The sequence below is a fragment of the Pteropus vampyrus genome, unplaced genomic scaffold, assembly GCF_000151845.1.
Source record: "Pteropus vampyrus isolate Shadow unplaced genomic scaffold, Pvam_2.0 Scaffold61, whole genome shotgun sequence".
NCBI lineage: Eukaryota > Metazoa > Chordata > Mammalia > Chiroptera > Pteropodidae > Pteropus > Pteropus vampyrus.
This window is the reverse complement of record NW_011888842.1, coordinates 6,202,269-6,226,049: the sequence shown is the minus strand read 5'-3', so window position 1 is coordinate 6,226,049 and position 23,781 is coordinate 6,202,269. Positions and strand designations below refer to the sequence as shown.

At 37.7% G+C, this 23,781-nt stretch overlaps 1 protein-coding gene and 1 non-coding gene across 2 annotated transcripts in view; one reads left to right on the top strand and one right to left on the bottom strand.

The window, feature by feature from the left end:
- Positions 1 to 935: 935 nt before the first annotated feature.
- Positions 936 to 23,781, top strand: part of MEGF9 (multiple EGF like domains 9) — an 88,448-nt gene continuing 65,602 nt past the window's right edge. Inside the window, exon 1 of the mRNA XM_011360969.2 lies at positions 936 to 1,687. Coding sequence (XP_011359271.1) covers positions 1,090 to 1,687 — 598 coding nt within the window. The 5' untranslated portion in view covers positions 936 to 1,089. The remainder of the gene's footprint in view (positions 1,688 to 23,781) is intronic.
- Positions 13,959 to 14,084, bottom strand: LOC111740343. The gene has a single exon (XR_002780588.1). It is a non-coding gene; the product is annotated as a U6atac minor spliceosomal RNA (small nuclear RNA).

The following is a 23,781-nucleotide window of genomic DNA, read 5'->3' as shown; positions in this document are numbered from 1 at the left end:
ACACTGAGAGTAGTCAGCATTAATAAGGGTTTACTGCGGGCCAGGCACTGAGTTAAGCCGTTTCAGTACATAATTCTCACAACAGCTGGGGGGAAGGGGTGGTCAGGGTGGGAGTGGGTTAGGTGTGTAACGTCCTCATTTTAGAGGTGAAACCACTCAGCAGGAAGCAAGAAGCTGAGGTCCCACCCGTCAGTCCATTTTTCCCCAGGGTTTCGGAAAAAGTGTGCATGTGAGCCTCTCTCCCCAACGCAGGAACCTTGCACTTTACGCTCCTGGCAGGTCTCTAGACCCCAGGTCCTGCCTGGCACAGCGCCTGGCCCACAGGCAGGTCCCTGGTGACGGCGTGGGTGTTGGTTCAAGAAGGCCCTCAGCAAGGACCTCAGTTTCCCAGTCTCTGAAATGGGAACGGCAGCACAGATTTCGCAGGGCGGAGGCTAGGCTCGGCTTTCTCGGGCAGCAGAGGCAATGTTGAGCTCTACGGCTAGTCTTGCTGCTGCCACCCTCGCCCATCGCGGGGGTTCCAGCCCAGTCCCAACCCGGGTGCGGCTCCAGCGCCCCATTGTTCAAGAGGGCGGGGAAGCTCCTGAGAGCGGATTCTCCGCCCGGGTCGCTCTTGCAGCCCAATGGAGCAGATGACTTGGCCCGGCGTCTGTCGCGCGGGGCGCGTCCTTTGTCTGCTCCGCGGCGCCCGGTGCCGGAGGCCCGCGCCCCGCTCCTTGGGTAGACAAAGCCCGGGCTGCGGCGAGCCGGATCGGCTGGAGCCGGGCTCGCACCACCCTCCTCCCGCCTTAGTTCCGCCTCCTCTTCTCGGCGCCCTCTGATTGGCCCGTGAGGCTACAAAGAGGCCGAGGAACGGGTGGATCACGTGGGTTAGCGTGACCTCCCATTGGTCAGATGAAGCTGCCAATCGGGGAGGGCGGGCTGTCCGCGCACGGCCGGGTCTCTCCCTCCGCTCTGGGGCCCGCCCGCAGGGCCGGCCGCCTGTCAGAGGGAGGTGGCGATGGTGCGCCCGGTGGCTGTGGCGGCTGCGGCGGCTTTCCTGGTCCGAGTGCAGGGAGAAGATGACTGACCGACCGACTGACTGAATGAATGAATGGCGGAGCCGAGCGCGCCATGAGGAACCTGCCGAGCCTGGGCGGCCTCGCCCTGTTGTGCTGCGCCGCCGCCGCTGCCGCCGCCGCCGCCGCCGCCACAGCAACCTCGGCGGGGAATGTCACCGGTGGCAGTGGGGCCGCGGGGCAGGTGGACGCGTCGCCGGGCTCGGGGCTAGGGGGCGAGCCCACTCATCCTTTCTCTAAGGCGACGGCTCCCACGTCTCAGTCTCCGAGGACCGGACCCCCTCGCGCTACAGTCTACCGACCTCTGACTGCGTCCTCTTCAACCCGGTCCCGGGAGACCACCCCTCCTCGGGCGACGTCCGGACCTGCTCTGACCACCCTTCAGGCGCCTCTCGGCCCCTCGTCGACATCCCCTCCGGCGGTGGAACACACTCCGACCACCCCCCGGGCGACGACAAGACCCACGCCCACCACTCTCCCGACGACCACTGGCCCGGTGCCGACCGCCCCTTTAGCGACCACCATTCCGGCGCTCACCACTCCGCAGACCCCGACCCGCGTTCTCCCAGGCAGCAGCAGAGTCCCGCCCACCCCACCTGCCACCGAGCCTCCCACCCCTTCTCCCCCAGGTGAGTCCCAGCTCTTCTTCGCCGGGCAGGACCCTCCCCAGAGGCTGCCCATCCTTACGAGGATAGGGCTCTTGGCTGGAATAGACTATTTCTTGCTCCAAAGATTCCCCAGATTTCGACTCTCAGGGGGAGTTGGGACCAAGCTCCAGCTAACCTGCCTCCCCACCCCCCAGTCTGGAAAGTCTTTTGTTGCCCCTGGGCTGCGCTTCCTCGGGAGGGGGGCGGCTGCCGTGTGGAAGGCATTGCACCCCTTTCCAAACAGGGCTTTCTGGCCTTTGTCAGACACCCAGAATGGGCACAAACTTTTGGGTTCTGTTCGCTCACCCTGTCTCTCAGCCTGCTGTTATTTGGGAAAGTGTGAAAGCCAGGACAGTACCACCTTCAACCGATGGGTCAAAAGCTGGAGTATAAGGGATTCCTCCCAAAGCTCCAGTTTCCTGTTCATTTCTCCTTGTTTCTATAAATATCAGATGTGCATGTGACAGGTGGAAGGGATATAGAGAGGATTTTGTTTACAAACAGTAGTACAGACCAGTTGAGCCCCCACACCCCCAAAAGAGAGACATTGTAATCCATGTTTTCCCTGCAAATATGTGGATTCAGTAGGTCATTTGGGACAGGTGTGTATCTAGGTTGAGCACATTTATAAATTAGGTTAAATCCCTTCCTTTGCACCATTTTTTCCACCCTTAATTATAACGTCAATATGTTTGGACAAATACACAGTTTAAGCAGGGATACCCATTTTTTTCTCCCTTAAATTAGAATGTTCAATTTTGCTGATGCTGATAAATGCCAATTTCTGTTTAAGTGCATGTAGAAAATAAGATTTTTCCTGCTGTTTGAAGTTTTCAGGCAAAGTCAGAGACAACTCCTATTTTCTCCTTTCATTCTAAAATGGGACTGGAACTAAAATAAAACCCACCTTGTCAAGACATTAGACAAGAGTTTCTGAATTCCTTTGCTTTGAGTTGGGGTGGAGATTTGTCCAAACATTTGTACTTACGTTGAGGGATCTCTGACCTAAATCCTAGGCTCAATGATTTACTGTGGAGTCAGGTATGGACTTCAGACTATAATTGAGTTTGTAGAGAGTTTTCCCACATGATTATTAGTCTTAATACAGGCTTGAATCATGGGTTGGAGCTTAGCATTGACATAAGTAGGAATGTAGATTATCCACCCATAAAAAACCTAAGTTTGCATCTCTTCTAGCTTCAAGGAGTGTATTAACTAGTGGGGTTTTGACTGTAACCTTTTTTGGCCTTTGTATGGAGAGATTGACATATTACTGAGAGACAGGAAGCATGGTGCTTGAGCATATGAACTCTGGAGCCCATTTTTAGGTTTGAATCCTAGCGCTATCCCTTAACTGTGTAATCTTGGGCAGGTCACTTAACCTTTCTTCATCTGTGAATTGAAGATCATAGTACTTACCTCATGGGATTGCTGTGAAGATTAAGTTAATACATTTACAGTACTTAGAACAGTTCCTGGTACAGAGTAAGCACCATGTGTGTTAGCTATCTTTATACTAGGCTTTGTTGTTGTGGGATAGAAAGCATTTGAGGAACCTAGTAGGGACTTGTGGTGATTTTTATTTGTTTTAGTAAAATAGAAAAAGGATGAGTTAGGTTTTCTGGAATTTGAAGCACACAGCATGTAAGTAGCAAGATCACTTATTTTGAATGGTTACTATAAGTCTGTGTAATTGATATTTTACTTTTATTATTTTTATATTTTTATTTTTAAATCACAAAGTAACCATTACTTGCAAAAAATAAAAAAACACAAAAACAAAACAAACAACCAGAAGTCTACAAAGGGAAAAGTGAAAGTCACTACTGCCTCCTGGTTCCAGTCATTCCCTAGAGATTACTATTGTTAACAGTTTGATCTCTTTTCAGACATTTTCCTGGTCATATATGAACATACACACAGAGTTTTTAAAAATAGTTTTTAAAAACTCAGAATGAAAGAATTCTATAAATATTGTTTGCAGTTTGCTCTATTCACTTAACTATATATCGTGGACTTTTTTTTCCCACGTTAGTACTTAAGTCTACCTTATTTTTTAACAGTTGCATTTTTCATTATAGGAATGTATCATAATTTATTTAACTAACTCCTTATTCATGGACACTTGGATTGCTCCTGGGCTTCACTTTAAAAAGTACAGAGAAGAATGTGTTCTTGTTAAATCCATCTTGTATATATTATATTCTCTAATACTTTGGCTGGAGTTTCATAGGCTCCAAGTCAATTCTAAATGAAGTAAAGTTGGATGATTAAGATTTGCCATCTGAACTGTTCATGGACTAACATGTACCTATGTCTGTGGTGGTCTTTGGGTGACAGAAGTTTTAGAAAGATGTCCATCTTCAGCGAATCGGTGTTTTAAAGTTTCTGTAGTTCATACTTTTCTGTAAATTCACTATGGATTGCCTGTGTTTAGTTCTCAGCAGCTGAACTGACTGGACATATTAATAGGTAGTTTTAGCTTCACAGTGATATAATCAGGTGTGGCCTTTCTGTCTGAGCATGGGTTCTAGTCTACTTCAAACAGTAAACACATCTCTCTGACACAAAGAAAACTTCTACCAGAATTTGAGAGACCTAGTTTGGCTTGCAAAGTTGGATTCCCTGGCGTTTGGGTAGATGGTTGTACAGAGTGTTTTATTTTAATGTTCCTCTAAGGACTGAATGCCATTGACGATATATGATTGGATGGTCTTCTAGCTGTTCTTTGAATTAATGAGAATTTCTTTCATAGAGGTCTAGCTAAGAGCTCTTGCTTGCCCCTCAATTAGGGACCTCTTTTATTTACAGGGACACTGATCGCAAACTGAAACTAATTGCTAGCAAGTAGGCACTTTCCTCCTACAGACCTGGCAAAACATTTGGCGGATTGGTTGGTAGGACATTTTAAGAAGGGTGAAGGGAGAGGAGAGACTCTTATACTAGAGAATAATAGCCATCAGCAGTAAGAGACTGATGTGAGGACAGATGTTTGAGTTTTAAAATTATGGGCCTTTAATGCATCTATTTAACAGAACTTGGAGCAATGACTATCTGCTGCTAAGATTCTAGTGTAGATGCAAAAAAAAAAAAAGTCCTTATGCTTTTCGTTTGTCTGATTATGACAGCCAGGATTGAATGTGGGAATACAGGGGAAAAAGAAATGGACCTTTAGGTCTAGATAGGACTTCAGAAGCCACTATCTCTTAAGGTGGCTCTATATTTTAAGAAATACTTCTATAGACATGGATGAAGTGTTTCTCCCCGTAGTTAACACAGACTGGTTCTGTTTCTGCCCTTTGGGGCCATGTACAATAAGTCTGCTCTCTCTGTGCCATGATAGTTCTTCAGGGATTCTGGGACAGTGATCATGTTCCTTCTGAGTCTGGACTAAATAACTTCAGCTCTCTCAACTGTTCTTTATGTGACATGGTTTCAGATTCCCTCACTATCCTGGTCACCCCTCTTCTGGACTTTTTACTCTTTCTGTGTCTCTTCCAAAGTGTGGAGCACAGAGCTGAACATACTATTCCAGATGTGCTCTAACTAGCTGTAGTAGAGAGGGCAGTTCCTTGTTCTTTCTGGATGTTATACTACTGTTGATGTAGTTATTCCTAATCAGAGTAGCATTTTTGGCAGCCACAACTTGTTATTAACTCATTAAGTCCATTAAGATAGCTCAGTCTTTAAAAAAAAAAACAACACCACATGTGCTAGATGGGTCTTCCTTCATTCTGGACTTGGAAATTCTTGTTATTTTCTAAAGTATAAGCTGAGGCATTTGCCAAACATGTAAGATTTATTGTGCTAGATTTGAGTCATCCTTTTAGATCCCACGTCTGTCAGTGTACCCCACCCAGTTTATTCACATTCACCTACAGGGTGTTCCTATAGTCAGAGTCTAAGGACAAGTTAGAGCAGGTTATTCTTACCTCATAGGGGAGAGTAAATTTATAGATGTTAAACAATTTGGAAGGAAAGGAATAATAGTTTAGATTAGTTCTCAAGGGTCTCTTCCAGCTCTAAAGTTCTGTGATAATTTGATATGCATGATTTGGGGCATATTAATGCCCCCCAAAGAGCCTTAATCATGTATTTGTGATCTAAGTTAAGAGAATAGGCTTAAAGCAAGCCTTAGAATTTAGAGTTTGAAAAATCTATTATGACATGTACATAAAATATTATGAATGGATTTTATTTGAAAAGAACATTCTGGGAATGCGTACTGGGAAATATTTTCTTTATCCTAAAATTAACTGCTAGATTTGGGGTCTTATTTGCTTGTAGTTATTTAAGAAGATACCATTCTTTTAAGGAAATAGAAATTATTCAGCTCCGAAGGTAATGTAGGTTCATAATCTTGACCAAAACTTGTGGGGCTGGATGTGTTTCAGAATTTAGAATTTTTTGGATTTTAGGAAGTTAATAAATATATCTGACTGAGATCTGGGGCAGCATCCTATAATCAAACACATGAAAATATCTGCAGCAAAATGCATATATATTCACACTGAGTAGGATAAATAAAGACTGAAAATAGCCTTGCATTTGTTCTAGTCAGACTGTGCTGTCATATGAGTTAAAAAAAAATTCTGATTTTCGAATCTTCTGGTATTCAGCATCAGGTCTGAGGGATTGTGGACCACTGTTATAGTAATTGCAAACACATATAGTACTTACTATGTCCCAGGCAATGTTCTAAGTGCTTTACATATATGAATTTTTTAATCCTCACAAAAATTAGGTATAATCAAGTTATTCTTTTCCTCATTTTATAGATAAGGAAACTAAAGCTCAGAGAAACCCAGCTGTGGCAGAGCCTGGATGCAAACCCAGTCGTCCTGGTTCCAGAATTCATATTATTGGCATTTAATGAAGTAATTACATAGTAGAGAAGAGAAGGAGACCATTTTGCTAAATATATTGTTTTTTGGGTACTAATCTGAAAAATTTCTATTGTTCTTTGGCATTTATTCCCTTCACTCCATTGTGCACTATTCATTCATCTCCTTGAATTTTTCTGTTTCACAATTTTACAACTGTGATTTTAAATTATAGCTCTAATTCTTCCTTCAATTCAGTTCTAATATGGTCTGTGATAGAGAAAATTTTGACTGTAGTCTTTTCAGGGTCTGGCCCATGGACTTCTTAAATTCACTATATCTCATTCCTGGCATAAGTACCTAGCTTTCTGTAGAATTTCCTTTGTCTCATTAGTTTCTGGAACAGCATAGTTAAACTCCAGAACATTAGTTTCAAATCTTTTGAATTATGTCCCCAGGAAGCCTTCTGGCTAATTGAAAATTTGCACATTGAATTAATCTGACTGGGTCTTTTTATCTTGATTTTTTAAAAGACCCATAAAATTAAAGTGTGCATTACTTTTCATCTCAGCATTTCTAAACATGTATGTATTAAGTTCCAGACGTGCTGGCACCCTTATAAAAAGAATGGAAGAAAAGTATCACGGTGCTGTTTTTACTGATGGCTAAATTATGGCTAAGAGATTACTGCTCTAGGGCACTTAATAGATCAGAAGAGAATAGATATGTAAGATCTTGTTTGGCTGAAAGACAGTGTTAGATGGTATTTTAAGTTATAAACAGCTTTAATTTATACTTTTTGTCTCGATCTTGATTTTTGTTTTCTGTCGATATGTTATAAAAGTCTGTATTGTTAATGTTGAGATTATGTTATGGGCACCTCTTCTGCGGTCAGTCTTTTTTTTACGAATACCTTTTGGTTTATATGTTTTTCACTAGAAACAACTACCCTAATTGCCCTGGTAACTTTGAAGGGAAGTGTTTTAAAAATTGTGACAAAAAAGGTAATGTCTGGATACATATGTGTTTAGATGACAGTAAAAATATGTTCAAAATAATTATCCTTTTAGATATATCTAAATACATGTGATAAATTTGGTCAAAATAATCCCTCTGGTAATGCCACTCTTCCAAAGATAATTATTATTGTCAGGAGAAGTCTTTCCCTATTACTTTTTCCTCATAAAAAAAAAAATCTTCTGTTCCCCTTGCTTACTTTTTCACTTTAAACTCCTATATGTTTCTCTCACTCTTGTCTCTTATTCTTGACCTCATCCATTCTTTCATGTTCTTTAAGGAACCAAATTATTCTTTCTGTTTAACAATTTACCACTTTGTCCTCCTTCAGTGCCTCCTCAAAGCCCAATTCTTCCAAAAAGTCTTTCTGGAGGAACAAAAGGTCCTTGAAGATGTCCTGGTAACAGGGTGCACAGGGTTGAACACTTTGCACTCAGAACAAAACCTGTCTTTCTCTGTGACTTTGACTTTTTTCTTTGAATTTGTTTTTAGTCTATTTAATTTATTATTAAGCTCACTTGATAAGAAAATGTCATTATTTATATAATATTCAGGACATGCTATTAATTTTCTCTTTTTGAAAAAATGGGAAAAAACGAGAGAAAAGATTTTGGTTTTGCTCTGGGGTCTTCTTTATTGCCCAGTTCTTTTTTTTTTCTTTTCCCTTAGCCTGAGGAATAAAAAACTATCATAACAGAGGTTATGTGCCTCAAAAAAAAAATCAAGTATTTTGAATAAGTAGCAAATTTCTTTTTCTATTTATAAATTATATGAGCTGTCTTTTGGGGAGAGGGAAGAGTAGGTGGATTGGGGCTACATACTAGTATGAAAGGTTTAATTTAGTTGAGAAACAAATGTTTGATCCTTTGAATGACAAAATTTCCTCTGTAGAAATCTAATTAAAGTTAATAGTGAACAGAGAGCTTCTACTAGTTAACAAGCATGCAGTGTTTTATGGTTTATAAGGTGCTCTTAGAATCTCCAAGACTCTGACATCCATATTTTGTTAATTTCTGGGTATCATATGAGTGAAGAAAGGCTTGGCTTCTGTCCTCTGTTGGTACTTTTATTGGTGAACATTGACAAAATCTCTATAGGTTTTTGGTGAGTTTCACATTTGATATTTTGTATTTCAAACTGTTGTCTTTTAAATTTATTTCATTGAATGTAAATATTTGACTGAATTAGTTACCCATATTTACAGGATAGAAAAATGGTATTCAAAGAAGAGGATTACTTTTTATTCTCTTTCCTAGGAACCATATGGGGCTGAATGTTATGGAAAGAGCCCATTAGTAATTCAAAGTAAATGGTGATGGAGATAACAAAGGTGATGGAGATAACAAATGATGATGGAGGTAACAAATGGTGATGGAGATAACTTGATTAGGAGGGCTCATGTAAATATGATTTACTTCTTTCCAAGTGTAGGAATCCATTTGAAATTATCTTAACATACTATTTCAATTGTATTGCTTCAAGTCACTGTGTTAGTAGCAAAGAGATGTACTCTCTCACCTCTCATTTCTAATCTAATATTTAACACTTTGATAGGAAAGATAGTTAATATTACTTTAGCACATATTATATGCCTAGTTGCTTACCAGGACTTAAAAAAATACTTCATGTTATTTAAATCTTAAACAATGCAGTAGTTAAATATTATTATCCTTAATGGATGGCAAATACTCAGATTTAGAAATGTAAAGTAGCTTGCTCAGGTTTTTAAAGTTCATAAGGGTAGGGATTTCTGTTTGTTTTGTTCACAATTGTATCCCCAATGACCAGCCCAGAATAGAGTCTCAATAAATATTTGATGATTGAATGAGTGAAGAAATAATGGTTTATAGCTATACTATAATTGCCATGTGTTCTCGAGGAAAATAATGTATTCTCATGTCCTTTTTCCTTAGTTTAGAAATGAACTTTTCTCCTTCTTTTCCCCTTTACTACTTTGGGCAAGTAGAGTTCTTTGGAATCCAGCAAGTTACATTAATTAATTTTTTTTTTTGGTTAGCATAACTTTGTTCCTTCTATTTTTCTTAAAGCAAGAACAGCAATAGACAAATGGACATCTGATGACTTTTGTAGAAAGAAAGAGTAGCTAAGTTGGAAAAGCTGAGCACTTGTCTGTAAGATGTGGGACTTTAAGTTCTTTCCCTGTTCTTGTATCAGTTCTGTGATCTTGGTGAAGTAATTTCATCTGTAAAATGGGAGCGTTAGACTAGATTTGCAGTTTTTAAACTGTGTTATTTGGGGACCTTGTGTTCCTTGGATGGGTTTGGGACCAGTATAAGGAATGTGGAGGCCAAGTAGGTCTGCTTTTGGGCCCTCCACCCCAACCCTCACTCCCATATCACCACGCACACTTTGTCTCCATTATCATCTGATCTATAAATGCTGGATTTCTTTCAGTAAAGACTATTTTTTTTTTGGCAAAAACATTTGAAATAGGAATTCTTCTCTAAAATTCTATGATAAAGAAATTATGGTAACCTATGAACTATTATGTAAGCATTAAAATGCTTCCATTATGTTTAGTAGCATTATACATAGGAGGAGAGAAATATACTAAAACATTAAGTGGCTAAAGCTAAATAATGGGACTATGGGTCATATTAATTGCCTTCTTTGTGTTTTCTGAATTTTTCAATTTTTTTTTCAGCGAATATATCCAATTTTAATTTTATCGTCACAAAAATAAATGAATAAAATAAAAAAGTGAATAAAAAGTTGTGATAAGCTTGGTAAGCCTTTACTTACATGAGATCAAGTTAAGTTACCCAGGGCCACTTAACTGTAATTTCTGCCATTGACTTGCCATTTTGGTTTGCATCAGAGATATTTGCTAATCTCAGTGAGTTGTGGTTTTGAAGAAACGAGATTGCTGAAGACAATACTCAAGAAATGAAACTTTCCTGAGGCCTGACAAACCTTAAACATATGGTAGGGATGACATATAAGATTTGGTACCATTAGGGGAAATTTAACTAAGATCTTAGAAGAGACTGAAAACAGAGATGATTCTTTATCCATTTTATTCTATATAGGGAATTTAAAACATGCACTTAAAATTAATTAAAGTAGCTTATTGAAATAGATCTTGTTTAAATTGTGCAAAATTTGAATTCATGGCATTGTTCACAACCTTTACCAATAGAAGATCTTTGATTAGTTATTCCTTTAAAGATATAGAGCTCTCAAAAGTTTGGTTTCAGTTTGTCCATATGTTTTGCAATTAGATCAGATGGGATTGTAACATCTGTTCTATATGATATCCTTGCCAGGGAGACAGCTAAGCTCCGAGGGAAAGGAAACTTATTCAATTGGAAAAGGAACATATTCTGACTAGTCATAGGGAAAATGATAAGGAATTCGAATGTTTTCAACCTGTCTGGAGTATGTTAATAATTTTTATTTAGTAAATTTTAGACTTTTTAGATAACTGATGTTGGAAACCTTTGTTTCAGTCTTGCATGCTTCCTAGAAACTGGCATATTACCAGGGATCTTCTTCGATTTTTACCATTTAAGAAAATCTAGTGCTTTTACTTGAAGTGCGTGAGCAAAATAAAGAGGTTAGAAGTGGTGTTGTTAACTGTAAGGAGAACATCATGTTCTGTATGACCATTTTAATTTTGGAAATAGTCTTTAAAGGTGAAATTCCTTAAAAAATATTATAAGGAAAGTTTAAATATTGGCTTCTCTAAAGGAAATTGGATGAACTGAGTAGCTTTTAGCTTCTCTTCGGTTCTATCATTTGTAGGGAGGTAATGGTAGTTTGGGGAGGGTTAATGGACAAAATGAGAGATAAGAGTGGATGCTTGATAATCCAATATATTTATCCTATTTTATTGTTTTTTTGAAGCTTGATTAGAGGAAGGCTTTGGGCTTTTTCTTCCATAGATTTCTCATTTGACTTCATTATAATCCTACAGCGTGTTTGATTTATCTGTTCTATATGAACTGCATTAACCATATGGCTCCACCATCCATTGATGTGTGGCTTAATGAATAGTTATAAAGTGTTCCAAAAACACAAAGCAATCTAGCTGTTGGGTATTATTATACTGAATTGTTGGTACATTGCCTGCAAACCTACCCTGTTCAACTGGTTTTAGTTTTTAAGTTAGTTTGTTGCTTCAACTTGTCCATAAAAGCAGAGCCGAATAATTCAGCTAATCAGTGGAATAGCAGAAGAACTAAAGTCCAGTCTTCATTTCCATTTACTTTGTGAGTTCTTGAGCACATTTTTTAAAAAATGGCTCTGTGACTTAGTTTCTCTAACTATAAAATGAAGCCTGTTACTTTCTTCTAGTGTCCCAAGGTTTTTTAGAAGTTACATATGTAAATTATACTGGGTTTTTCTCAAATACAAAGGCTTTACAGAATTCAAACTGTTTTCTGGTATCCTTTTCTCTTTACATGATTTATATAGCTTAAAATGTAATGCGAACAAGATAGCTTTTGATTAAACACAACAAGGAAGTAAACACATGTGTTTACAGGTGGCTTCTTTATGCAAAAAAATTTTTATGATATTTTGGAGTTAACATATTTGTATAGGTTATAGACAATTATGTTATGGCATTTTCCAAAGGTTTGGGATCCTTCAGTATTGTTTTTCTCATGTACTACCTTGAGAAAATAAAAATAATTCTTAGCTCGTATTAAACTCATAAACTAAGCCGTGCTTTTATAGTTCTTTAATATTATTTTTAATTTATTGCTTTAGAATGGATTCTACTTAATTTTTTTATGATTATAAAAATAATATATATTCATTTTAGAAAATATAATGATGTGTAAAGACAAAAAATGAACCCAGAGATAACTACTAAAGTTAACATTTTAGTGATAACTACAGAATTTTTTTACATCGATTCTTATTCTTATTCTATCTCCCTCCCTACCATTGAGATAATTCTGTTTGGATGTATTGCTTTGAAATTGCTCTTTAGCATGTTTCAAATATTTTAACATTGTGAAATGGGACACTTTTCAAATAAAGTTGAAAGTAGTACTATTATAATTTAAATGATCAAACTCTGCTTACTACGTTCAAGTTACTATATTAGATACCTCTTAATAGTTACTGAAAAACACCATACCATAAAGCTTTTTTAATTACTAAGTTTAATATTTTATTACTGTGTACATTGCTCCATTTCTAACAGCAATAAATGAGATCGCTTATTTGTTATGAAAACAAATGTTTTCCAGGTGTGGGCTGGATTTAGCACTCTTCTGAAGTCAAGTGTATGACAGATCAAAATGGAAAAAAATTCATCACTTTTATTTGTCATGTCACCAAAAAGAATGTAAATCCATTTTGAATAGAGATCTCAGACTCCATACGATGCTTTTCTTGAGACTTGGTACTCCTCAGCAGAACCAAACCAGTGATTATTTTTCTTGCATCTGTTCCAGCATAAGCATGATTCTTCTTGGGTTCAAGTGGGCCCTGGAAGCCCAAAGCCCAATGCTCTGGAACCAAGCCAAGCATTTAGTATTTTCGATTCTGTGATGAAAGAAGTCAAGGTGCCCATCTGCCCAGCTCATACATTGCCAAAAAAAGGCTTAGGTGCTGTGCTAAAGAATAGTGTGGCTTATGCCTTCAGGAAACAGATATCTACCTTACACAATGATCCCTATTCTCTGAAATTTATGAAGAAAAGGCTATAACTTGTTTTAAAATTTAATTTTATTATTAGTTTAAAAAGGCTATAACTTTTAAATCAGGGCAATATGAACCATAGCGTTAATGAGAGAGGGCTAAATTATTAATGCATGTAAAACAATTCAGAAGTGCTTAGTAATCAATACATACATTAATAATCAGCACATAGTAGACACTCAGAGTTAGCTATCATTATTAATAGTTTTTATTACCTAGGTCACAGTGTTCGAAAAATAGCAGAGAGAACTTTGTCAATTCTAGATTAATTGACACAGTCTGTAGACTGGCATCACATTGGTAACCAGGAAGATTTGCACATTATCACAGATCAACATTTTCTAATGGGTGGTTTTAAGATGCAGAGTAGGACCAATATGCTTAACCACATCCTATCCTGTCAGAGCAGCCCAGGTCAAACGAAAATTATCCTGTGACATGATGCAGGTACAACAGTACTGGTACTGCTCAGAACTGGACTAAATGGAAACTATTTTCTTTAAAAAAATTTTTTTTAATTTAAGTATGGTTGGTATATAATATTATATTGGTTATATTAGTTTCAGGTGTACAATGTAGTGATTTGAAATTTTTATACCTTACAGTGTGATCACCCCACTTATACTAGTAAACATCTGTCACCATGCAAACTTATCACATTGTTATTGACTATATTCCCCGTCTCCTTTTCATTCATCTCCCAACCCCCTCCCTTCTGGTAACCATCCGTTTAGTGTCAAAAATGATGGTTAGATGTCAGGAAGTAGGTGGCAATGCCTTAACCATCTGCATGTTGTCAGGCCTGAGGACCTCTTTCATATTTGTTAAAGGGAGTGCTAAATTTCCCTCCTTTCATACAGCAGTGGAAGCTATTTTCAAAAAGCAAATGTAAAGATAGAACTCCAGGAATCATTGAAACAGCTATTGTCCAATTCTGGCAGATGTATACTCTTCTGGGATCTTTTATAGGTATCAAGCTCTAGCCACGAATGACCCACTAAAGTGAAAATAAGACTGGCCTATAGAAAGACATGACCACTCAATTTTATATTGGTTACACATTGACATTTTTGAAAGCCTGCCAAATACAACATGCACATACACAGTACAAGTCACATAATCTCCCTGGGCTTCTATACCATCATCTGTAACTTGAGTGTAATAGTACTAACCTAATAGGGTTCTTGAGTGTTGACCTAGAATTCAAACCCAGCTCTGTCTGACTTAAAAGTCTGTGTTCTTTTTTTCTTTTGACTAAATTGTGTTGCATTGCCAAAGCAGATGGGAGTAGCAGAAAATGAAATAAAGCAGTCAGTGGTTACAGAGCACATTTTGGGTTGTTTTTATCGCCTTCCCTAGCCGCCCCCCAGCAAGCCCATACATCGTTCTTCTCAGCACTTGTTCTAAATTACACAGTGACTCAGGTTTGATTTCAGTAGCTACTGTGAAAATGAAAATTAGATCAAAGAGTGTTTCTCAGAGGTGGATATGGAGGTGGGGAGAGGAGATAATGGAAATTAGATGAGAGTAAACAGGTAGACAACCATGATAAATGTACAGCAGACCTGAACAGTAACTGGGAGGTTGTCAACCCAGTGCTAACAGAGACAGTGTAATGCTTATTAGCTTTTGGCAACACATACCACACACTGCAAAATAGTAGTATTGATTGTTCTTGCCTTGGCAATAAAACCTTTTATCTTTAATTTAATATGGACTCTAGATCAAGATGCTGATGTAAAACAATATGTTGTAAAAAATAGCAGGTGATATTTAATTTTATAAAAGTCATAGAAGAATCTCAGATGTGCAGATGTAATTCATAGTTCTGCCAGTCACCTGAGGATGCATTCCCCCTCTCCCAGATCAGACAAAGGAAAAACTGTTATTTTCAGTATAGACCCAGCTACTTCTGATCTGTTTGCAAAATGTATTGACAGATGGTATACACAGTTTTGGAGGATTTGTATTTATTAAAAAGAATTACATAGCTTGAGTTTATATGGCATCAGGACTCAACAATAACAACAATAACAAGTGTACAAGCACAGTGGTCAGGACGAACTATGTAACTATAGCTGTGGAGAATACATATACAGTGCAAAACCTAGTCATAGACTCCTAGTTAAGAATTTAATGTGATAATGATACATCAGTATAATTCTTCTATTTAATCACATAAGTGATTCCAGCCCATAATGCTTAAGTTTCTTAATATGACTTAAAATGTCTCTACAATCTGTCTCTGTAGTTATTTCCTACCACCCTTCTCCTTATGCTCTAAACGTCGGCAGAATCAAATTGCTTATATTTCCTCGCAAATACCATGCTTATTATTATTAATAAAGCAATCATCTGTGTCAGATGATTGATAAGAGCTTTAAATGAATTATCATGACCTTGCTTAATTCTCAAAGAACCTAATAAGAAATATGTATTATTATCCCCACTTTATTAAGCAGAAATTGAGGTTTGAGAATTTAAATACACTAAGCAAGAAATCATTGCTAGTAAAATATAGAACCTTGATTCAAATTCAGATCTGTCTAGCTTCAGAGCCTCTTCTGTTAATCACTAAGCTAACTGGCCTCTGATTACTTTGCTTATGCTGTTCCCTCTGCTTGGAATGCCCTTCTCTTCAGTTTTAATAAGGGCCTTAATTGTAAGCAACAGAAAACAATGCTTGCTGATTTAATCAGAAACAGAATTTATTAAAAGGATATTGAAGAGTTCACAGAATCTCCAGGGGAACCAAATTCAGGACATGAGCTAGAAATAATGCCCAGTTGTGTCACAGAGAGGTCCACTGAATATGCCACTGACACTACCACTGAACATTAGTGGCTGTAGTTTGCACCACCAACACTGCAGACGGATACTGGATGCAATAGCAAGTACTGCTGCCATTTATCACGTGGCAGCCACCTTCCCCTCTGCCACCAGAGCCTCATGCTCATTGCTTTGAATCATTAGTTTCTCATTCTAAACCAGATGAAGGTGAATGTGATTGTGAGAGCCTCAATTACTTGCCCATGTCCTGGATATAAGGGGAATGGGAAAAAAATAATCTGGTACTATGAACCTTTGTGGTGTGATAGCAAGGTTTAAAAGATTGAGAATTCCATCAAATAGGAATTCTGAAATAGTAGGAAATTAGACTATGACACTAGGTTACCAAAAATAATAACAGATGTCTACCACATCCCTTTCTTTCATCTGACAAATGTATTTGTCCTTGAAAAACATCCATGTAGCCTCCTTTACTGTTGTACCTTGCATAGTCTAATTTTATATTTTTTAATTACTTGATTTTTAAGGAATCTTGTTTTAAGTATCATTTGTTTATGTTAACTGACTCTTCTATACCCTGTTATCAAGTAGTTTATTGGCTATGGCTTATTGATGTTTGTACTCTTTAACATCTACCTTGGACAGTGTTCAGCACATACATAGTAAGTACTTGATAAATAGTTGAACTGAATGGAGGCATAAATCCTCCCCACCTACCACCACTAGAATGCAAGTTCCATAAGGGCAGGGACTTTTTTCTTTGTCTGTCTGCTTCTCTTTTTGTTAATTACTGTACCCCCAGCACCCAGATTAATTCCTAGCATGTGGTAGGACCTCAGTAAATATTTACTGACCAAATGGATTCTCCTAAATAGTAAATTAATTATCTCTGAGAATGACACAGGCAGAAAGTTCTTGGATTGTGAATGGCTGAATTCACAGTATTATTTGAGACTTTCCAACTAGATCGCATACAATATGAGGCCAGAAACTGCCTTGTTTATCTCTGGTTACCTCTTCCTTCTATCCAGAAGCATAATCAGAAAAGGGCAATTTGGAATTCTTTCCCAGACTTACCACTATAGTCACTAGCCGCAAAAATGGCCTCAAGTACCATATCTGCTTGACATAAAACCTTTTTGTGTTTCCTTTTGTATAACTAGCTATATCCTGAGATTGCATCTATCCTGGGAAGAAAAGGCTGTTGGGCAAACTGTCCTGTATCCTGTTTTAAAATATAATAACCTAGGGCAGTAGCATTTCACTTTGAAGAAATGAGGAAATGAAGGCCCATAATGGTGAAATTATTCTTACAAAGGCCATGGAATAGCAGAGACGTACTGAGATCAGAGTGCTGTAGCTTTTAGAGGTTAGCTCTTGGGAGAGAACAGAAGCACAACTATGTCAAGCTGAAAGAGAACTTTTGTTCAAGCTCATTAAAAAAGTATTATTATTAGTGATAACTATCATCTCTGGAGCTAGTCTGCCTAGATTTGAATCATTTTCTCTTCCACTGACTAGCTGCGTGACCTGGGGCTGTGCCTCAGTTTTCTCAGCTGTAAAATGAGCATAATAATAGCATCTACCTCACAGGGTTATTATGAGGATTAAACGATAACATATAGGAAGTATTTAAAATGCCTGGCATAAGTAGGCCTTCTAAATATTAGCCGTTCTTGGTATTACTCTATTCTGAATATTTACTTTCACTACTTCTACTCTTTTTGATTCTTTATTATCTCTCGTCCTTTCAATTCTGAATTTGTGGTGTTACCCTGTTTTACAGAAAACCCAAGTCTGAAATCAAGTTAAATTGTTTGTCCAACACTTACATAGCTGCGAAGTACTAGTTAGTTGGGACTCAAACCCAAATCTGTCTTATTTTTGAAGCTTTTTCTATCATAGCAAATTAACATGTGAAAGTAGATTGAGTTTAATGTGCTCTATTATATCCTTCTAACCACTGTTGTTCATTTTAATAAATTTTTTTCCCTTGCCACTTTCACTCTCTTTTCTGATTTGTAGTCATTGTTTTTCTGTCTATACCCTAAATCTGTTTACCACCCTTGTTGGTTTTCCTCTTAGTCTTTGGATTTGTAGTAGAAAGTATGCACTTTACCTGAAAGGCCAAAGCATATCATCCTTACATACTACTATTTTAATTTCACATTCATTTTTTTGTTAGACTAATTGATCTGTATTGTGAATTGGTTTCAGGAAGAGAAGACTTAGATATCTATTACGAGTCAGATAAATAATTTTTATACATTTTAGCTAGGATGGCATTTAAGGACAAATTGTATAATTCCAAAACTTGGGTCCATTTCAGTTAGTATAAAAGGTGACCCACAAATTTGTCAGAAATAGAGACAGTATCAAATACTATTGAGTTGCTACAAGAACTTTGCAACTTAGTAAAGTACTTTTGTGTGTGTTACTCATTATGTAACTTGTGCATAAAACTTCTATTGAGACATTCCAAATGGACTCCAGACATTTGTTCCAAAAAAAAAAAAAAAGGTTAAACTTACTGTTTTAGAGAATTATGTCTCTTAACATATGATCTTTCTTGTTAACAACAGGCCCTTTAATAGTTTATCAGAAAATGAGGATTTCTCTTTCTATATTTCATTTAGTGGATAATCTCATATCATAGATACTCATTTAGAAATACACACACTTAAAATCAGTGATTAAATAGTCTTGAGGGACTAAAGCCACAAGTGTCAGGAAGCTATTACTTTGTATTTCCTTATTGCTTAACCAATCTTCTTTTTTCTTCTTCTTCTTTTTTTTAACCAGACAAGATTTCAGATCCTCTTTTCACCTGTTATTTTTCTGTCTTGCCATGTTTAAACTGGCTTTCAATTATGTTTTACTAAGATGGTTCAGTTTTACTAAGACTTTGCATTTATTTTTATTTAAGTAATAGGGAAAAGAGTATGCTTTTGTCAATATGTTTACATTGGGCTTTCCATGTTAAAGTGAGTTTCCTCTATTTATTGGATCTTTATTAATCACCTGCTATGCACTTAGAGCTGGACTAGAGAGATCCTGCAGAGACAAATAAGGTATGGTTTCTGCCCTTGAGGACGTAGTGGAGGATACGGAAAATCAGACTCCAGAATAAGTTCCATCACAGTGACATTCACATACTGCAGGAGCAAAGAGGGGACTCCTCATGCAGACATCTGGGAATTGCGAGTGACGGGTGGTGTCCAAGAAGGCTTTCTGGAGGAAGTTTTCTTGGAGCTGAGTCTTGAGGTGGAGGAGAGGGAATGGCACTCTGGGAAAAGGGAGCAGCATGTGAAAAGGTATGAAGGTAAGAAAGCTCACATGCAGCCTGTTCAGAGAGCTGAAGACCTGAGTGGCTTACGTAGGGAAGGAGAGGGTATGTGAGGGTAGCACAGGGAATGGTGGAATTTTCAGCAGTTGTGAAGTGATGAGGTGCTTTGAATGTCACGCTTAGAAATTTATTCTAAAAGTGATAGAGAAGTATAAGCCCCAAAGTGACATAGTAAGATTTGTGATTTAGATCAGCCTGGAAACTACAGTGTACTCCTGAAAGAGTAAATGATCCCCCGCGAAGATAATTAGAGGCCACTCTCTCTCTAAATTTTTTCCAGCATTAATTTTTGATTAAAGGGTTTACATACTAAGGTAATGTAATAATAAGAGGTGGGCATGAATTAGTTTTCTGTCCTTTCTTATTATGCAAACATTTGAAACCTATTTTGCTTGTTGTTGGTGTAACTAATACACAGACTTGGCAAATAAAGCCAGCAATTGATGCTGGACCTCTTAATGGATCTGCTGTTAGACTGAACCCACCCAAGCCCTTCTGTGTGCCAGGTTCTGTGCTAGGATCTGAGGATAGACTGGTGAATGACTTAGGTATTTACGGTCTGATGGAGGAACAGACTTTGTATGCTTTAGGATACTTAAGTATTAGATTCCTTTGCATACATTTTCACTTTTCGCCTTTACCTCAAACCTTCAAAGTATGGGTGAGGAAACCAAGGATAAGGGAGGTTCCCCCCGCTCCTCCACCTAATTGTGAAATAATTGACATACAACATTGTGTTAGTTTAAGATGTGATGATTTGATATATACATATATTGCAAAATGGTTTGCACAGTTAAGATTAGTTAATATATCCTTCATCTGACATAATTACTGTTTTGTTGTTGTGGGAATATTAAAGCTGTACTAAGAGAGGTGTTTAATTTAGTCAAGGTCATATAATAATGAATGGTAACTAACTATAATTCAATATTTGATCTACCTAACTTCAAAATTTTTTAAACCACTCCCCTTTCCCTATATATACTACTTTCCCTGACAAAGCCATGCATATATATTTTGGAGCCTAAAGTAGTTTTCTTCCTCTTTTCTCTGAATTCTTTCCAATACTACCCAAAACCAGTACTGTCAAGCCTTGAAGTATCCAGTCATCGGTGGTTAAAGGTGCAGGTTCTAAAGTCATATTGTCTGGATTCAAATCTCAGCTCTCTTAGCTCTCTAAGTCTATCAGCTTACTTCATGAATACTGTTAGGAGATAATGTTGCTAAAGCACTTAAAACAGTGAAAGCATAGGGAAAGAATTCAATAAATGTTAGTTGTTAAAATCGTCTTTGGAATAGCAACTCATTTATTTTCCAGACATTCAGGAAATTTCGTTAAAATGCATTTAAACCAACCTACCTTATTCAGATTAATCTTGATGAAGTGCTTTTGCCTAGCATGCTTATTTGAAATCTGACCTCTTGTTCAGGGGATCAATGAATGACCTTGTAATCATAAACAAAAACTTAAGAGAATATACCTGTGAAAGTAGCATAAAGACACTTGAAAACTTTATTATGGAAAAATTCGAAAATATACACATGTTAACTCAATAGTGTAATGGCCTCTCTCATACCTATCACCTACCCAGATAACCATCTAGGCCATTCCTGCCTCATTTATCTCCCCCATCCATTTACCTTCCTCCTGTATTATTTTGAATAAATTTCAGACATCTTATATTTTGTCAATGAATATTTCAGAATGTATTTCTAAATTATAAGGCTTCTCCTATTTTTCTTAAATAGCTACAATGATGTTATCATACCTAAACAAAAAAAATTGAACAATTTCTTAGTATCATCAAATATAGAGTCAGCAGAGTGCTTTCTTTATGATTAGGGGGAAATTTTTTTTAAAACTAAATCTAAAGACTTGATCATTTTTTGGGAGAGGTAATGAAAGTTGGTAGCTTTCTTATTGTTTCTGACATTGCTAGATACTATACTTTGCTATACTTTGTATAGCCCAAATGAGGATGAAAACTAGCAATATAAGTTCTCCTTGAATTTTTGGGTAGGATTGGTTACTACATGTTATTATCCAGGTTTAACATGTGAGTAAACTGACTCAAAGAAATGATTTGGTCCTATAAACTGCAAACAACTTGTGCTGAAATTTGTTATTTGAACAATGTTCATTCCATAAATGTTTATTGAGTTCAAGAAACTTACTATTTACACTTCTTTTAAAATATTTATGGCCTATATTCTTTTTATAACAAAGACATTCTTCTCTTTGATCACCTAATTTCTTCCATCTTTTGTTGTCTTAGAATTTTAAAGTACTTTCCCCCACCTCTGTCCTACCCTAATTTTTAGCTAGTGTAGTGACTATAGGGCTAATACAGGGGAAATTTTGGGCTTTAGCAGGGGGTCAATTGCAACTGTGAAAACAACTCAGGCAAATGGTCTATTGATAGTGGAACTTTTCATTATAAAAAGTTCTTTTCAAATTCCAGGATATTGGTTGCTTGGTCACTGAAGAGTCTGCACTACCATTCACTAGCACCCTGGGTGTCTGAGCAGACCTGGTTAGGAATGTACTGCTCATATTGAATGAGAAAAAGGGTTAGAGAAGCTGCCTCAAACATTGCATCACCCAAGTCAAACATTCTACATCTGATATATAGTTAGTACAAAACATTAGTCTTTTAGAATATACCCTACCATACAAATAATTTTTATTTTGAATAGTTCCATCTTTGACTATAGCCACATATTTTTTACTACACACTTAACATATACATTATGACTTCTAGAGAGCATTGGTGAAAGCTTATTGCTTTCTTGGTCTCCATTGGTGAGTAAAATTGTTTTAATGTGTCAGATCTGGTGTTGTCAACAAAATATCCCAGTGTACCTACCTTTTTTATTACCGCTTAAAATTTTTTAAGCCTTTGGACCTTATAATTTCCCCAAAGTTTTGCATACTGTCTGCTTAACAATTAGCAGAAAGGAGAGTGCCAATGAAATATGTCTTTGATATTAGTTCAGTTACATATCCAGAATGTTTATTCCCTTTGGCTTTCCAACTGAGGGAGCTGGGCATGAACTCCTCCTTTGGAAAATATCTGAGTGGGCAGACGTGTTTGCCACATTGCTCTCATTGTCTGTCTTTGTTTATTCAGCTGAAAAGCTGTACTTGTCTCTTATCCACGAATCCCAAGGTCTCAGAAGCTGTTAAAATGGGTAGAAAAATTGTTTTGGGCAGGGAAAGGGTACATCAGATATTGACATCATGTATAACGAAGGTGCTCTCTTAGGGAACAACATAATGACTTTAGGTGGCTATGAAGCACAACTCTGATAACATTTATTATGGGCCAGTTTTATTAGGGTCTTAGATTTTATACCATTTCCCTATATTCCAGATAAGAGACATTGCTAAGTCATTGGCACATATGACTTGTTCTTGCTACAATAGAAAACCAAGTTTTAAGGACATGAGCATATCATCCAACCCAGGTAACAATAAATTTCCTTTGGTCTCAGTAGCACACACATGCTCTTGGCAGGCTCCTTAAAAGGTGTCTTTAATTCGGTTCTTTCCCGGTTCATTCTTTACACTGCAGCCGGTTATCTTCTAAAATGTAGATCTGATTATGTCATTCTCTCTTCTGTAAAATTCCTCCATGGCTCCTCAGTTGCCCTTAAGAAAGCCCTTTACCTGTCGCCACTCTTGCCTCCTATTCTATGCCAGAGCCAAATGAACTTTACTCAGTTCTCTATGGTACTATGCTCTGTCTTACCTCCACGCCATCACACGTGCTACCGCCTTGCATTTGAGGTATTCTTCCCGTCTGCTATGAGCTTGGCTGAACTTCCTCATTCATTGTGTTCCAGTTTAGATATCTTCCTCTGGAAAGTCTTAATTAGGTGTTTCTCCCTCCACAAATACACATACCATGTTTTCCCATAACATTGTGTGCATATTTCCATTTTAGTACTTATCATACTATGTTGCTTCTTTGCTTTTCTCTCTGCTATAAGAGTGTAAGTTATATGGGGGCAGGGACCATGTCTTTCTTCCACATTGTTGTATCTCCAGCATCTAGAAATTATACTACCTTTTTCTGGTACAATACTAATTTGTTGAATGATTGAATAATCATGTGCTTTGCCAAGAATCTTTTCTCTAATAACCTCAGAGAAAAAATAGGGTTCCCTGTTTTCATATTCTTGATATTTTTCTCCTCATCTTCCAGTCATATTCATTCATTCATTTGTTTATTCATTCATTTAATTAGTCAGTAGAACATTGCTTTGAGCCTTTTAAACCTGCATACCTTGCCCAGAAGCGTGTGTAAAGAACGTGCAGCAGAAAACTCTTGCACATACTTAGCATTGTCCATTCTATCTAAAATTGTACTCCCCAACACACACACATGTAGTCCCTCCTCTCTTCCAACCTCATGTTTCCC